The sequence below is a fragment of the Misgurnus anguillicaudatus genome, chromosome 19 (genome assembly GCF_027580225.2).
Source record: "Misgurnus anguillicaudatus chromosome 19, ASM2758022v2, whole genome shotgun sequence".
NCBI lineage: Eukaryota > Metazoa > Chordata > Actinopteri > Cypriniformes > Cobitidae > Misgurnus > Misgurnus anguillicaudatus.
The window spans coordinates 12,846,781-12,865,598 of record NC_073355.2 but is presented as its reverse complement, the minus strand read 5'-3'; the positions used below and the strand labels follow the sequence as shown (position 1 = coordinate 12,865,598).

General features: G+C 40.7%; 1 protein-coding gene across 6 annotated transcripts in view; it reads right to left on the bottom strand.

The window, feature by feature from the left end:
* The window catches only part of adgre5a (adhesion G protein-coupled receptor E5a), a 201,719-nt gene that overhangs the window by 140,340 nt on the left and 42,561 nt on the right, over positions 1 to 18,818 (bottom strand). For 4 of the 6 annotated variants that reach the window (XM_073856942.1, XM_073856941.1, XM_073856945.1 and 1 more), the window contains one exon: positions 9,539 to 9,688. The exons of 1 other annotated variant lie outside the window; for it this stretch is intronic. In XM_073856942.1, coding sequence (XP_073713043.1) covers positions 9,539 to 9,688 — 150 coding nt within the window. Of the gene's footprint in view, positions 1 to 9,538; positions 9,689 to 9,791; positions 9,945 to 10,030; positions 10,181 to 10,330; positions 10,415 to 11,399; positions 11,825 to 18,818 lie in introns of those variants that run through there. One more of the 6 variants, XM_073856943.1, reaches the window with a different exon arrangement.

Sequence of the window (18,818 nt, the reverse complement as noted above, 5' to 3'; positions counted from 1 at the left end):
CCAGGGGTAAAATGCCTTTTTGTCAAGGCATTTTTTTATTTTATTAAATGCCCTTTTGTGAAGGACTGCCCAATCTAACTATAAGTAAAAAAATATGAAAATGAATTTAGCGTAAATAAAATGAGTCACATGACGACCTATTGACCGGAAAGGTCCCTAGCTCACAGCGCAAGCGCGCGCATACGTTCTTACTATGCCACCGGTGTTGCCAGATGTACGATAATTGTCGTATTTGTACCATAATTTTGACCTCTGTATGATCAATAATGGAAGAAATCCCATAATGTGACACTTTCAATGGTCGTTGCCATCATAGGGCTTTTATACTTACTGATCTATCTGTTGATCCTACGTCTACATCTTAATTGTGAGGAGAATAACGCATGTCTTCTATCGCATGGTTTTGGTTAGAAGGGATACAGCTATGGCCTAAATATCGCAAGATGTTGGTTTTAGGATTAGGTAGGATAAGGATAAAAAACAGCTTTTATTCAGCAAGATTTTGTGATTTTGGCAGTTGCTGTTTCCCTTCTTGCCACAACCCCATCTCTTCTTACATTATGTCTTCTCGACCAATCATCGTTGAGAATGACTCTTTTTTCCCAGTTGTTTTGACTCTCATTTATCTACAGGAAAAAATCTACAGGCTGTCAAAAGTTGTTTGTCTAGATAAAATAGCTGTATTCTGCACATTTGACTTGTATACGATAATTTTCTTTCAAGTACCATAATTTTCAGGTTCTGGTACGATACTTGGACATTTTCAATCTGGCAACACTGTACGACACAGTGCACAGTACAGGGAGGATCCCCCCTCGAGCCAGCATTTGACCGAAGCAGTATGCTTGTTCACGTTACTTATTATTATGAATGACGTGAAAAGAGCATGCACAGCTTTTGTTAATATTGCTGTGTGTATTTACCTCTCTAGAACGATAGATGCAAGCAGGGCTCTTAAGTCTCATGCATTTGGCGTGAGACACATGCATTTCAGCAAGTTCACATGCCAAACTTTGTATTTCTCACACTGAAAATAAAATACAATGAATATAAAAACAATGAATGAGGCAAAGGCAGGGTCATTCCCCGCCGGGAGTTCATAGCTGTCTTCTAGTTTTTAGGTGTGCTCAACTTCACGCAGCACTGCAAGAACTGAAACACACATGACATCAAAGTACTGCAAGGAATATTCAGGAAATTAAAGAGGGTATGTACGAGACGTCACCTTCGGCGAAAGTGACTGCGGTTACAGCCGCTGAGTGGCAAAAAATCTGAGCGACAGCATTAGCATAACGTGGAAAACGCGTCTAAAATGGGAAAAGATTTAACAAAAATTTGGAGTGGTGTTTTCCAGACTGCAAAAAACATTCAAAGGAGAAGTAAATCAGTAGCAGTATATGTCAGGTAGGGATGCACCGAATTCAGGATTCGGATTTGGCCGAATACTGGGCTTTTTGTCGGGGTTCGGGTTCGGCAGAATCTTAGATTTTTTTCCACCGAACTGAATCCTAGGCTTGCGCTACGCTGGTCGACGTCACGCGGCCGTTGATTACACACATCGGGTGCTGACAGAGATAAAAAAAATTCTGTGAGCCTTAGGGGCGGTTCACATTTCGTGCTAGCGCATCACTCCGCATTGCTTTCATTATGCATAGGCTTATGGTAATTGTCAAAATAGTTTCTCCCACTTGTCATCCTGGCATAATGTTGCATATCCTTTTTTTACAATGAAATGAAAAATACACTGCTGTTGTTTACTTCATTAATGTGTTTTACTGTGTTAATGGAATAAGGATGCGAGTAGGATTCGGTATTCGGTTTTGGCCGAATCTTAAACAGTTGACCCAAAAATCTGTATTCGGTGCATCCCTAATGTCCGGTATGTAAAAATATCTCACTCCAAACTTTTGATAAAACTTGAGAGCCCTGGATGCAAGTAAGGTTAGCTACAGCAGCTAAACGTCTACACACAGCATACAATATAAACAATGTTGGATACATGTTCATTCACTTCATTTTTTGTTGTTGTTGTTTGGGGAAAATAATATTCGATCTCATGAAAATCCATGTTATAGTCACAGAAAATGTCACCACTCCATCCGTGTCCATGTCACGGAACCCAGCCCTCCTCCATGACGGGAGCACACATGTCTTTCCGTGTCACTCCCACGGATTTCTCGTGTCATTTTTTATGTATTGTTCTCTCATAGTTTTTCCTATTTTCTTACCATTGTTGCTTCGGGTTGCGGTTAGAATCACTTTCTGTTACATTTTTAGACATCCTAACCCAAACCCCAACTCTAACCCCAACTCCAGGTGAGAATAGTTTTAAAAGAGGACGAAAAACATGTAGAAACCCATACATAAAAGTACATCATAACCCAAACCCCAAATCTAACCCCAAGCGACAATGATTTGAAAATAGGAAAAAACCACTACAAAACAATACATAAAATGACACAAAAAATCCGTGGGAGTGACACGGAAAAGCCATCCGTGCTCCCGCCATGGAAAAAAGCCGAACTCCCCGACATCGACACGGACAAAGTGATCAATTTTTCCGTGACCATAACACAGATTTTCATGAGATCATGTTGCAAGATTCACAGGCCTCTAGGGGTCTGGTCTTTGTTTTTTGACTATAAACTATTCATACTTCAAATTACTATCATAACTATCAGAGTGCCATCAAAATATCACTAATAAATAATTAACAAGCTCATGCTGATTATATAATTCCCTGATTTATCCTCATAAATAGAATTATATTTTAAATATGACAAAAAAACAAGCCTGTAAACCTTATAATATCTTAATGTCACAATGCAATATATAATATTGGGCGCCAGTGGCTCAGTGGTTCATGTAGGTTGAACAAATTGGAAGGTTGGTGATTCAATCCCTGGCTCCACCTGACCAAGTGTCAAGGTGTCCTTGAGCAAGATAACCCCAGCTGCTCCTATGGAGCTGGGTGGCGCCTTGCATGGCTGACACCGCTGCCGGTGGATGAATGTGAGGTAAAACTTTTAAAGCGTTTTGGACGGCCATTGGTCTGTGAAAGCACTATATAAATGTAGTTCATTTACCAATATCAAAACTGCTACTCACACAAAATTAGTAGCAGTATACATTGTAATGTACTGTAAGTCACTTTGGATAAAAGCATTTGCCAAATGCATAAATATAAATATAAAACTGTATATAGATTTTTCTGTCTCACTCTGTAGACCTTTCTCACAATAACCAGAAATACGTAATTGCGGAAGTTGTGGAAGCGGAGTTCCTGTCAAGCGTCAACACACCAGAAAAACATAAACCCGGGCAAGTTTAAAATGGATCACAGAGTACACAACTTCATTAACAGATTTGTTAAATATTACATTTGATGATGTGACAAGACTCATGGAGGAAAACCGTCACCAAAAAGAAAAAAACTTAATAAAGGGTAAAAAATGTTCCACTAAGAATTTGTCCATAAATATCAAGGTAAGAAGAGAGCAAGGCTAATTGTTACTGAACTGTTAACTAAAATGACACATTATTAGCGAGTCCACTTAGACATAATGGCCCTCATTTATCATTCTTGCGTAGAAACGGGCGTATATGTTGGCGTAAGATTATGCTTACACTCCTCTCTACGCCTGATTTATGAAGCTGTGCATACCAGGTGTAAGCAATACCTGCCCTTCATAAATGCCGCGGCTGAAAACGATCGTTATTAGAATTACACGCACATATAAATTCAAGTCTCCGCCTCCACCACGCCCTCATTTTACGACATTGATACATGGAAGACGGCAAAGAAGAGAAACCAGGAAAGTGGAAAGAAACAAAATTGTTTTATTTGGGAGTTTATAAAGTGGGATTAAAGACACATTAATAATTGCATGACAATTTGTAATATTTTTATTATTTTTTTATTATTAATGACGCTAATTGATATTTAGAAGAATAATTATTTATTATTATTATTATTTATTGTTGTCTACATCTAAATTCTATGTCTGCTTAATGGTTCGGTTAAGTTTTTGTTCTAAATAATATTTTAAAATGATATAGTAACTTTTGTAGTGTGTTTTTCTGTATTTACATACAGTTGTTTGTTAGCTAAGATCCAGTTTGATACGGAGCTCCGGATATAATTCAAATTAACTATTTGTTTCCACGACATCCACATGTTTTACTAGGCGAATTCATAATGTGAAGTAATAATAATTGTAATAGTAATTACAAAATATTATAATAATTAATTCTAAGGAACAAACTGTTGAATATTGGGAACAAATTCTAAATTTATGGCCATACTTTAGACTAAATAAGAACAAGAAGTGTCCATAATGTAGCATAAAAGATAATTCGTGGCCATGATTTTGTCCACATGTCATCACGATCGGATTTATGGCTCCATTCAACACAAGCATTTTACCTTACCTATTTATGTGTAGCTATTTATTTATCATCACAGTCTCTCCGCACTCCCTTTCAATGTTTTCTTCCTGTCCAATCTTAACTTTGATTTTTTACTTTACATTTATGTATAAGGCTTGAATTCCATAACTTATTGCTAGACGTTTTTACAGATTCTCGAACTATAGCAAATTATCAAAGGGCGTTCTGGGTTCAGCGAGCGGTGCTGAGCGAGCAGAATTTTCGGAAAGGCGCTCTGATGGTATTACCGCACCGCTCAACGCTCCGATCCGCTCACGTGCTCTGCCCTGAAACGGCTCGCAACTTAAGAAATACATATGAATACAAATCAAATGCTTTGGTAAAGTCACACAAATTAAACACTTAAGTTTATAAATACTGTTGTTGTTTTTTTACAGTGGGTCATAATATATCATAAACTATTTTAGTTTGTCAGTGCGTTTTGTTGTGTTACGAATTTTCTTCTGTGCATTTCCTAACTCAAAACGTGCGTACACCACCTCCTGAGCCGGCGTGGGATTTGAGCGTGCCGTACGCCAACGTCCATATTGATAAATCTCAAAGTAACCGTGGGTTTGGGTGTATGCTGGAAATTTTGTACGCACTTTTGATAAATAAGGGCCAATGTCTATGTATAGCATGGGTCTTCAACCGGGGGTCCGCGGCCCCCAGGGGGTCCGTGACGGAACTGCAGGGGGTCCGCCAAATGATGTTTAACAACATGCTATTTTTTTGCTTAAAACGTAAAATATATGTACAAAACGTTACGTCCCCTTTAAGTTGTGCGCGTGCGTGGCCGCAAAGGTTGAAGGCGCGCATTCAGTTTAGCCAGCGGACCAAAATAAAATATCTAAAGTTTATAAATGTCCACTCAGGCAGCAGCAGTAGCGACAGAAAAGTCATCATAAAACAGGTAACTCTTATGTGTGTCTTTCTTTCCGAATGTCATTTTAGAATCAGTGTGACATGTTCTCTCATCTATATTTCTGAACTTGGACGGCTGTTTCACGCGGTTCAGATTTAAAGCGCTAATTCAACAGGCAAATGACACCACACCGCGTCTGCATTTTAAACTGTGACAAAACTATCGCTCGCATTTAAAAATTAATCAAACGCGCACCGTGATGGTGCTTTGTGCAAGATTCATAGTCAGGTTGAAATCCGCCTCTCAAAAAGTTGCCCCAAAGAGATGCGCTCGTACTCGTTGCATGTTGTTCTCCTGAGTCTGATATGAAGCTATGCAGAAAATAAACCTGCGTTACTTAAACTAGTGACAATGATGATACACGAGAAAGGCAACAAACCTCTTACAGTTTTTTTCGATTGCTAAACGTCAGTGAGCAGAACTGGAGCTACATGTGCAAAACACTAACTACAGTCTGCAATACCAAAAGTCACCTGAGCACAACTCTTAACACATGGCTCAAAACAGCTCAGTGCAGCCAAACACTAAACACAACCCTCACTGAGATAACACACACTGTCACTCACAACACACTGAGAGGAAAAACACTAACATCAAACACCAATACACAAAATATAAACTTTTTATCTTTACAGTTTAAACAATTTCAGTGACGTCACACAAAGTAATGTTTTCTTCAAAGAATGATTTTTTTTATTATTTATCACATGACTTATTATTTTATTTAGAACATCATAATTCTTTATGGTAAATAAAAATTAGCAGTTTGCTTCAATAGTTTGTAGTAATTTACGTAATTGCAGTAATGAGAAAAAAAGGTAGAAACTAAATGTACATGAATTTTATATATATGAAATATATATATATGAAATTGGAATTTATTTATATGAAATTGCAATCAGCAGTGTTTGAAAGGCACAAGGCTGAAATCAATTCTGTTTTGAATGTGTGGTTCACAGTTTTGACAGCAGTGTGTTAGCATTTGAACAAAGTGCTGTAAATCCACAGTGCAGGTTGTGTTAAAGTCATGGGATAAGTGTGTAAAGTTTTGAAAACTGTGTTCAAGCAATGAAAATGAACTAGAGTTTGGTCCACATGAACTGCTGCTGTGCAGACTGTAGTTAGAGTTTTGCACATGTGACTCCAGTTGTGCCCACTGTCGTTTAGCAATAAAAAAAAACTGTAATTATAAAGTAGCACAACCTCTATCTCCACCAGAATAGAGAGTCTTTGTGCCATTAACCATGATCATACTTCTTTATAAACTGACAGCCCTTGTCCAATTCAAAGTAAAATGAAAATATATTACACTGCAAATACCTTAAAATATTATTATATTATTATCATTATTATTATTATTATTATTTTATTAATATAAAAACTAAATCTACTTTAACAAAAAACATATGCATGTTAATATAGTATGGCTGTGTGACAATATGGTTTGTTTCTATTTATAAAACAGTTCCAGTCCTTCATTCTGATTGGTCATCAGTTGTACCTTACTCCACTTTGCGTTGTGCCTAATACGAAAAGGCAGCCTCTCGTACCTTACTGCTTACTTAAATATCTCTGTTTTACACATTTAGTATTAGGGGGTCCCCGCTCCATGCCTCTCTCATCTAAGGGGTCCCCGACCCAAAAAACGTTGAAGACCCCTGATGTATAGTATAGATCAGGGTTCCCCAAATCTTACCCTGGAGGGCCGGAGCACTACAGAGTCTAGGTCCAACCCTAACCAAACTTACCCACCTGTGATTTTCTAGTGATTATGAAGACCTTGATTAGCTTGCTCAGGTGTGTTTGATCAGGGTTGGAGCCAAACTCTGCAGTGCTCCGGACCTGCAGGGCAAAACCTGGGGAAACCTGGTATAGATGATATAGACTACTAAAACATTATAGTCTGCTTTGAATGAAGCATTATGGTACCAATTACCTTCAATTTCTGCCTATAGTTGTCCAAGTGAACGTCTTGTGTGTAGCAACAATAATAATTGTAGCCGGATGCTATCATCATCAGTTAACATTTTTGTCTGGTAATGTCTGTGTGTGTGCATATTTTTGCATGTCAGTGTCACATGGTGACGATTTCATGGAGCGGAACCAAAAGTAAGGAAGATTGGTTCCGCCCGGATGAGTTCCTACACGGACAGGTGAGCGGAAACACCGGAACTTCCGGTAAACGCCCGGAGGCAAATCAAGCCATATTATACACAGGTGTGAGTGATAAACGCGGCGAATGGGGATTGGATGATTCGAAGATGGAAAGGCATAAAAAGAGAGCTTCAAAAACTCGAATGAGGAGACTGGAAGCGGCTGACAGATGTAGTCCCGCCTAGGGCGGTCGATTTCGGGGTGGGCTCCTTTCCGCCAAGGGCGGACTGAAACACATACTCCTGTTGGAAAGGCTGAAGGCTCCGTTGAACGCTTAAAAGCGAGCGGAAAGAGCGCGGGGCCGACGAAGGCAAAGAGAAGGAGCTGCTGTGTTATTTAAAGGAGCACCACAGAAAGAGAGAGTGAAGGTCTGGGCAGAGTCACATCTGGTAGCGGCAGAGGTTGTGTTTACTGGATGAAGAAAGAAAAGAAGAATATAAATCGCTGGGCTGAGTATATCAATTGATTTGATGTTCTGAGTATACGATCTACATGCACTTTTGACGTGTTTAAGCTACCGTTGGAGAACGACTTACCGGAAGTGTTGCTAGCAGTGGATATCGGACGGGGCGGAGAAGACGCAGTCGTCTGGAAGGGAAAAAAAGGACAAGGCAAGCGGATTAGCGTTGTTGTGAGTACATCGAGGCTTGTTATTGAACGATCTTGTGGAAAATACACTGTCCAACGTAGTTGTGATTTTACCGTTCGCAGTATAGCGGCCCTATCACGGAGCAGAGTGGTAGGCGAGCCGGGGAATGGAGATACAGGGAGACACAAGTGGTTACGGCAGCGACGTCCACCTTCTGGCCTCCTACCTTCTTACAACGCCAAACGAACCCGGGACAGGTCCAGGAGAGCATGGCTCTGACCCTATTTTCACATGGAGTGTGAGGCGTGCTGTGGGTGAGTCTGTGTCTTGCTGTGAGTGTGCACCTTTGAATCATTGCAGTGAGATGCTGTGTTTGAGTTGTCAGTAGCCGTCTTATCCTGTACCAGTCGTGGGAAAACGAGAGGCCGCGGAGGGGCAGAAGGATTTCCCAATACCTGCTGCTTAAAGACTCTTGTGTGGAGAGCCGGTTCCCTGCATATACTCTCCCCTGTCCATTTCCACGAGCACCAGAGTGACTAGAAAGGACCCAGTTACCTGTACATTAAGCCTCTGTGTTACAACTAAAGCCTGCAGGAGGAGAAAACACGAGTCCAGTTACCTGTGGAGTACTTACCTTGTCCATCGCCCCGAGACACCTAAGTGAGAGAAATACCAGTTACCTGAGAAGGATTGGCTGTGGCCCCCAGCCAAGGGCCCAGAGCATTCTAATGCCCCCTCCCCTGCTATGAAGGCTCGAGGACTGAGATTTTATTAGTATTTAACTCCCCACCTTATTTATCATTTTAATATTTAAATAAAAGTTGTTAAATTTTATTTCTCTGTCTGCTTGGTCATTGGGGTGTTTTGGGACCTCCTCAGGGTGGAACTAGGAGGGGCGTGACCCGCGACAGGGGCGGTCCGCTTCTCCGACCTGTGACATCAGTATCAAATGCAGGTTTTTGTGAGGGCTAGATGCTACCCATCTCAGAGGAAAAACTAGGAACCTCACAAACTAGAGGTTTGACCAATGAGTGCAAAAGTTCCCTGTTCATATGGTGGCAAGTTCGGCAACATGCGCTTCTTACTGCCGTTGCAGGACTGTTCACTCGCTGTTGCAGCTCTTTCTGCTGAGTTTCTGAACGACAGATATGGCTGTTTTTGAGAATAACAAGAACAGCCCGTACCCTACAATAGCTCTTGCTAGTTGCTTGCACCATTTGTTTACGTTGCCTTGACTGCGGAGGAAGTAGAAATACGGAAGTTGTGAGAAAGGTCTATTTGTAAGGACTTAAAATGGTCTTTTCTATTCTGTTTTGCTTTATTGTTTGTTTCAATTGTCTGCGTGTGAGCGAGAAAAGTGCCCCTTTTATACTTTGAGCACTTGCCCCTTCAAAGGTCTCTGCACGGCCCTGTTTTTCTTAATGACAAAACTTTGGACCTACTTTCACAGCTGTCTGTACTGGGATCAATGAAGTTAGTTTGTCCTGATCTCAGTCTGAAGCCTGGAGCACATGTGCAGTAGTAACTGCCCGGGATGTTATGACATCTCGCATTCATACCACATAAATCAGAAACTTCACACTCATTTCTGTCTGTGGGACAAAAAAAACCATGTCAACTAAAAACTCTCACAATAAAGTACAAGCAAACTAAACAGATGTGCAAACTAGGTCTAGCCTGTGATATTTTACTTACCAATACACTGAACTCCTTGTCTGTCCATAAATGTCTCTGCATAATTGTTGGCAATGTAGCCAGTATCACATGTGCATGTATAATTCCCTCCAGTATTTATACAGATTCCATTAGGACCACAATCAATTTTGTCCTCCAAACATTCATTGATGTCTGAAATGAGTAACAGTGAGTCTCAGATGTTATCTTTGCATGATCTCACATGTAACACATCAGTCTATTATATCGAGCTGTCTTACCTTCGCATTTTGTTGAAGTCTCTTGTGTAAATATTTCAGTTGGCTTAAATCCTTTTTGACATTGACAGTAGTAGCTTCCTATAGTGTTGTAGCAATCTGCATCATCTCCACAGATTGGATCATCATCATCATATTCACATTCATTATCATCTACAATGAAAAGCACAAGACTGCACATCCCTCAAAGCTAATAGAGAAAAAGTCGTTGCTAAAACAACAAAAGAGCTTCTAAAATGGCTACTACACATCTCGGAGAGATGCAAACATGTTTTTATATGTTAGTGTTGTTTTTGCTCATACCTATACACTGTCTTCCCTCTATAATGTATCCAGGTGGACAGGTAGTTTGCATCAGGACTCTTTCTGTCAGAGCTAATAAAGAAACTACAAGAACAAAGATAAAGAGTCTGTTCAGTGTTTTCTTTAAGTGTATTACACAATGCAGCTCCACAAATATAACAACAACACTGACAACTATTATTTATATATTTTAGATTTTTCTTTATAGGTCACATGTTTGAGCTCCTCTTAATCATATAGACATGACATCATGATGTTACACGGCAATTGGTTTAATGTTCAAAATTCCATTTATTTACAAGTAATAACAGTCTGAAGACACAATATAAGATAAAAGACTGCTAAACTTTACCTCAAAACAGCCCTGCACATTATTATCTAACCAAGTATCAGACAAACAAATATTTTGAATGCAATGCAAATCTACTCAGACTGTTCAAGCTAACAGTAAGGATTATTTATTTTATCATCATCACACCCAGAACCCAACTGACCCCCAATCCTGCACATCTCAGCTGTGTGAAGACATGACACATTTTACATTTTCTGTCCTGATTCTGTAATTTGTCCATGGTCAAAATCAAAGGCTCATTTCAAGCAGTTCAAACTTCAAGCAAAAAAGTGCACCGCTAAGTTTTAAATTATTCTTTTATAGCTCGTTTTCCAGTAATAACACTGAAGTTGTAAAGCGTACTGAAGTATTGTTTTACAGTTATTTCACTTTAAAGGTGCATATTTTCATCAAACAGTTATATTGTCTCAACAATCTCGTCACTAAAGTCATAATGTAATAATCTTTGTAAGTTATGATAGTGACACAATACTGTAAGTGTTCACAGATGTTTTACAAACATTTGCTTTAAGCTCTCCATTATAACATCATATTTTCCTATCTGTTGGAGTTTCCTCTCATGGTCATCTGTGATTTGAGAAAGCTTTTGAAACCACAACAAATACAAAGTTGTTGAGTTTTATCTGAGTTCTCAAACCCACACAGATCTCGGTTCCTCCAGGAAAATCATCAGTAAAAACATAAAGCTTAACAAAATCTAAAAATCATCAAACTCACCCAAAATCAGCAGATAAACATGCTTCATTGTAAAAGAGTAACTATTTCAGGAGTTAAAACCTCAGATAATCATTTAATCCTGTGCAATTCCTAAAATGAGGTTCACTGTTAAAAACTGAAAGTCTTTAGTCCCCTCAAGAATGATCTTCTGTTCACAAAGCAAGGGTTATATAATCATACGTCATTTGCTAAAAAAACACACACAAAAAAACAAGTAAACAGTAACAGTAACAGCACACAAGTATTCATGAGAACACCAGATGTTTCTTTGGATTCGGTTTTGTTTTTCTCCTGCTGTGCCTTTGAGTTTTGTCAGTGCAGTACAAGTTTGTCACGCCCTTTAACTAAATCTGAGGAGGGGGGGGTGATTCAAACAGGACTCATAACCACAATACTGTGTTACACTTGCATTACATGTGAACGGCCCCTACGCTAATAGGAGTTTATTTCTCTTTCTCTGTCTCGTCCTCATTTCCGCGGACAATGGGATTAACAGACTCAGTTTCGGCTGCTGTGGAGGTCATCACGCCACTGATCTACCTTGCTCAAAGTGATGCCTAGCCGATGTCAAACCACTGACCACCAGCTGCCCCCATCTAATCTTATCCGTGTATATATACATATATATTATGTTTTAATCCCCATAAAACTCACAAAAAAATAAAAGAAAACCATTGACCCCACATGTTATCAGTTTATGGCGTAAGACTGTGCATGTAAACGCACTCATTTGCTTAACTTAGCACCCTCTTACATACGTAACATTTTTACTACGCTCGCTAGTACGGTTAATCTTAACCTCTGTATTGTGCTGCTTATGTTTTATTATTTTCTGTGTTTTTTCCTGCATCTATTAATGTAAAGCTGCTTTGAAACAATTGAACAGTTGTGAAAAGCGCTATATAAAAAAATTGAATTGAAATTGATGATTGAAGCCATTGAGAGTCCCATGTAAAAGCCCATGTTATTCTGCACAATGCAATGTTTGGCACAATTTATGTTCCTAAAGCTGGGTGCACACTACAAGATATTCAGGCTGAATTTGGGCCGTCCCCCCCCCCCCCCTTACAACAATTCTAGGTGGAGTCCCAATCGTCTTTGTGGTTGCACCGATTGTCTTAACAGACTTTCCTGTGGTGCGCAGTCCATTAAGAGCATCTGAATCTGCTCAGAAGCACACTGGGGTTTAACATGTTGAATATTTACGAGCAAAAATCCTGTAGTGTGGGGGAAGCCCAGAGGAAAAACGCACACACCCTGTAGATTGTCACACGAAACGACACCCAACCAGAAAGCAAACAGATGAAAGATAAAACCATAACAACTAAATGACGCAGCATGCACAGTCCAAAGTGAGATGGACATCAGAGATGTAAAAAAGCAGTCCATTGTATTAATGACATTACTTTATGCCTGTTGTTTGTTTATTGTGAAGTCACATTTGGACGCGAGAAACATTGCAAGATCTTTGCGTGATTTGCTTTGTCCTCAGCCGAGACTTGCTTTGTTTGTGAAGTTAATCTGATGGTGCGTGGTGTCCACATGACCACATAGCGGCAATCCACACACTATAGGAACAAAAGTGTTAAATCGTATACTTTTTCTCATCATGTCTGTGAGGCAGGTGTGGACCAGGGTCGTGAGGCAGGCGTGGAACTGGGTCGTGAGGCAGACATGGAACTGGGTCGTGAGGCAGACGTGGAACTAGGTTGGGAGGCAGGTGTGGGAGTTTGGGCACCTCGGTGTTGTCCTCAGTGTCCTCTGCCTCCTCCATGCGTCCGGGTACTACCCCCCCAAAAAAAACTTGGGGAAACTTCTGCCGACCAGGGTGGTGCTGGAGGCGCCCTAGACCCTCCAACTAAAACATGAAGTGCAGGTGACTCAGGTGAAGCAGATGACTCAGGTGAATCAGACGTAGGTGAAGCAGGTGAAGCAGACGACTCAGGTGAATCAGACTTAGGTGAAGCAGGTGAACCAGACGACTCAGGTGAATCAGACTTAGGTGAAGCAGGTGAACCAGACGACTCAGGTGAATCAGACTTAGGCGACTCAGGTGAATCAGACTTAGGCGACCCAGGTGAATCAGACTTAGGCGACTCAGGTGAACCAGACTTAGGCGACTCAGGTGAACCAAACTTAGGCGACTCAGGTGAACCAGACTTAGGCGACTCAGGTGAACCAGAAGACTCAGGTGAACCAGACTTAGGCGACTCAGGTGAACCAGACTTAGGCGACTCAGGTGAACCAGACTTAGGCGACTCAGGTGAACCAGACTTAGGCGACTCAGGTGAACCAGACTTACGCGACTCAGGTGAACTGGGTTGTGAGGCAGGTGTGGGAGTTTGGGCACCTCAGTGTTGTCCTCGGTGTCCTCTGCCTCCTCCATGCGTCCGGGTACTACCCCCCCAAAAAAACTTGGGGAAACTTCTGCCGACCAGGGTGGTGCTGGAGGCGCCCTAGACCCTCCAACTAAAACATGAAGTGCAGGTGACTCAGGTGAAGCAAACGACTCAGGTGAATCAGACTTAGGTAAAGCAGGTGAAGCAGACGACTCAGGTGAATCAGACGACTCAGGTGAACCAGACGACTCAGGTATACCAGACGAATCAAGCAACTCAGGTGAACCAGGTGAAACAGGCGACTCAGGTGAACCAGGCGGTTCAGGTAAGCCAGGTGAACTAGGCGGTTCAGGTAAGCCAGGGGAACTAGGCGGTTCAGGTAAGCCAGGGGATTCAGGCGGTTCAGGTAAGCCAGGGGATTCAGGCGGTTCAGGTAAGCCAGGCGATTCAGGCAGTTCAGGTAAGCCACGCGATTCAGTTTTTATGGGATGATCAGGGGGCTCAGGTTCAGACCTTCTAGTCGTGGGAGCAGGTGCAGGAGACACAGGTTCGAACCTTCTAGGCGTGACAGGAGGTGCATCAGATGATTCAGACACAGGGGCTTGAGGAACACAGGAAACAGAAGAGCAGAAAGCAGACCACACACACCACAGGGCCATGGCAAATGCAGGAAGTACAGAGTTCATAGGAAATACCTCAGTTGCTGTATTAACCACAGAACAGGATGAAACTTGTGAGATCCTAGACGTCTGTAATGACACCATCTGGTTATCTAGCAGACTTGACATCAGTAGACAGGTCTTGACATGAACAAGATTATTAGGTGAGGCAGCCATTTTGTGAAGTGGCTCAGGTGTGACAGCCAACTTGTGAAGTGGTTTGGGTGCAGGTATGAAGGCCATCTTGATAACAGGTGTAAGGGTAACAACAGCCCTCTTCAAGACAGGTGTGGTGGTGGCGATGGCTCTTTGGATAACAGGTGCAGGAATGGTGGTAGCCATCTTAAAAACAGATGCAGGTAACTTAACAGCCATCTTGGGTGCAGAGATAGGCATGGTGGCGGCCATCTTAGAGACGGCATGGTGGCGGCCATCTGAGAGACAGGCATGGTTTGAACAGGCTTGGGCAAAACAGGCATGACTTTAGCTGGCTCTTGTGAGGTGGTTGTGGTTGAGCTGTAGTGTTCCTCATCTGAAGGGAGAACCTGAAGGTGAAGTGAGAACCACTCAACAAAAGAGCAAAGTCAATGTACTTCTCTAAGGACCAGGTGGAGGTATCATGTGGCATACACAGGCGTAAATGTCTATCCAGTGCATTATAAAAATGTTTTTAAGCATATCAATCATCATCATAATGTACCTGATAGCTCAGATCTAGGAAGTCCTTGACATAATCCTCAATAGGTCGGTTGTTCTGGCGTAGTCCAAGCAAAGCAAACACTGGATTCAAGATGCCGGCTGGAAATTACTAACCTCCGCTGGATTCTGGTTGGGCTGATTATTCTGTAACGTGGGGTGCTTTAAACAAAGCAAAGGAGAATAGAATCCATGTGCAAAAGAGGTTTATTGAAGTAAAATCTACAAAGGCAGGCAAACACATTCAAGTAGGGCAATCCAAAAAGTTATCCAAATAACAGGCAATAGGTCAGGGCAGGCAGAAAACAATCAATATCCAAATATAACAGGCACAGGTCAAAAACAGGCAGATGCAGAACAGGATACAAGATACATGCTCAGGATACAGACAGGCTAAACAATAATCAGCCCCGATTGAACAGATCTTACTCATTAAATAGTGAACAAACAGGAAGTGGGAAGTGAAGCATGGCATGACATGGTTTTCAAAATAAAAGTCAGAACAGAACGGGTGTCAAAATAAAAGTACAAAACAAAATACACGACAAAAACCTTACATTAACAGATCTATGGTGATGGTGATCAGCGTGCATAAAGCAAACTCAACAACAGCAGGCCGAGAACCCCAGGGGATGAAAAAAAGTAGGTGATTAAAGGAAAAGGGCAAACAGGGGTGAAACTAAACATGGGGGAAAAAAGGAGGGCGGGGACAACCGAGCGTGTGGCGAGCTGTCAAAACAAAGCACCACGTGCCCGACTGGGAACACAGAAGACAAACACACACAACCCGGGGTGATCAGACATGACACTAAACAACACGTTAGCCAATACAAGAACCATCAGCAAACTAAACTACACAGGGAGTGTGAACATAGGTTGCGTAAACTGTACGCTGCCAGGGCCAGGGTTACTTTTTAAGTGTCCTACAAATATGACACTATTGTAGCAATATTCATCATGGATTTAGTCACTTTATTTGGCTCTCAAATGTTTTTTAAATGATTGTTTTTGTTATGATAGTTAACTTTGGTAGACTAAGTTATATGTATATATACAGTAATGTAATAAACATTTACATTTATGCATTTAGCAGATGCTTATCCAAGGCAACTTGCAAAGATAAGCATTATGATTCTTATTAATTGCTTACATACCTCACCGATTTTGCCCTGTCTGTGAAACGCTGGGATTTATTTCCTGTCTCCGCCTCCCAAAATGTCTGGTGTACTCAGATTGGTCAGATGGCCTACTCAACATTTCATACATAGAGGTCATTCTAAGTGATTTACATTGCAAGTGATTTGAATTGCAGTCAGCACAGTGCTCATTCAGTAAAATGCAGAGTTAAAGGTGCAGTGTGTAATTTTTAGAAAGATCTTTTGAAAGAAAAGCAAAATAATATACAAAACTATATTATCAGGGGTGTATAAAAACCATTCATAATGAACCGTTATGTGTTTATTACCTTAGAACGAGACCGTTTTATCTACATACACCGAGGGTCCTCTTACATGAAAGTCGCCATTTTGTGCTGCCAATTTTCTACAGAAGCCCTTAACGGACAATTTTTTACTAAGTTGTCTTCGACGATGACATGTTTGTCTGGTGCCGGCTACCATAGCTTCTCTATGTGTTTCAAAAGCGAGGGTTGAGCAGTGGACTAAGCCGTTGGTTGCAATTTGCAACCTCACCACTAGATGCCACTAAAATGTACACACTACACCTTTAAACAGATGTGTTTTTAATTTACATTTAAAAGTGTCTTCTGTTGAAGCACATCTGATCTCTTCTAGAAGCTGATTCCAGCTGGTGGCATAATAGCTGACGCACCTTGTTTTGAGTGAACCCTTACTATTTCTACCTGACCTGATCCTAATGAGCAGAGTAATCTGTTAGGTTTATTTTCAGTTAGCATATCTGTCATTGTTTTGGGTCCTAAGCCATGAAGTGATTTATAAATGAGTAACAATACTTTAAAATCTATTCTAAATGTAACAGGAAGTCAGTGTAAGGACCTGAGGACTGGAGTAATGTGCTCAGATTTTTTGGTTCTGCTCAGAATTCTGGCAGCAGTGTTCTGTATTCCAGTAAGGAGTCCATTGCAGTTATCCACCCTGCTGGTGATGAATGCATGAACAAGTTTCTTGAAGTCCTGTCTTGAGACAAAACATCTAATTTTGGCAATATTTCTTAGATGGTAGTGAGCTGATTCGCTTATCGCTTTCACATTTTCATGTTTTTTTAGAAGAGAAAAACATTTCAAGTGATCCACACAAAGTTTCAATTAAATAAATGTGTTTGTTATTGACAATTTAAAACTCATGCATTAATAATACCAACAACTCTTAAATGTTAAAAGATCAAAGGAAATTATAGTCTTCATGTCAAGACACCTTTAAGCATAGATCCCAATTGATACTCAAATTACTTTCTTATACAGTATTATTATGCTCTTTATACAAATTAACTTTAACATTTGTCAAATGTCAATCATTGTGAAAAAATGAATACGATGAAACAAAAAAAATCTAACCGACTTTCATTTTTATTATTATACATTTTTTTTCCATGTTTATCCTGTCAAAATCTAACCAACATCATATGTATTCAACTTTTATTAGTTGCTTTCTGCTGCCCTCTTGTGATGATTTTAAAGAAATACAAGTATAGTACAGTCATCATGAAGGGTCTGCTGTCTCCTGCTGTACTGTAGTGTAATATTCTGGGGAGAAAAATCATGAATGGCCTAGACATGTTTTCAAACAAAATCATCTTTACAGATTATCAGTAAAATTATATTAAACCTAAAAAATGTCATTTTAGCCGTTGAAACAGCTTGTTGATGATTGGAATAATGTATGTGTAATGTATATTGATTAATATCAATTTAGTCAACAGTGCGCCATGTATATAACACTTATTTGCTTGTGTGTAGAGTTTTGACACAATGAGCCAAATTTAGCAAAACGCGTGTAAGCGATATGCAAATACTGTAAAGCTGCATTCAGACTAGCAGCGATTAGAAGTAGCAGAGCGACGTGGTCTCGTTGATTTCAATGGAAGCTTGGCGACTTCCGGTGACAGTGACTGTTGGTGACTGGATGGGACGTGTCCAGTCGCGCGACAAAGTTGAGAAATGTTTCGCTTTATGCAAATTATGAGTGACTTTCAGGAGCGACTACCAATGAGAACGAAGCAGTGGAGTTCTTGTCATCCATCTCTCGTTAATTACTGGAGTGGGGGTTACTCATTTGTTTATGACAACCACATTTAGAAAGGCCTCTTTTGAAAGAAATGAGCGACACACAGTGACAAAATTGCTAATAATGTGAATGTACATTATTGCTCCATCTCTGTAATGAGGCGTTTCTAAATCTGCTTGTCATAAACAAATGAGTACCGCCCACTCCAGTAACTGATGAGAGAAGGATGGCGTGAACTCCATTGCTTCGTTCTTATTGGTATGCACTCCCGAAATCCGCTCAACATTTGCATAAAGTTAAACTTTTATTAACTTTCTCGAGTCGCTAGATACGCCCATACAATCACCAATGGTCACTTTCGTTCATGTCGCCGGAAGTCGCCAGGTTTCCAAATGAATGAGATTGCGTCGCTCTGCTACTGCTGGTTGCTGGCTGTCTGAATGGGGCGTAAGTGTAGAGCTTCATTTGGACCTGAAAATAGATGTTTGGAGAATTGGGTGAGACGTTATGGATCTATGTTTA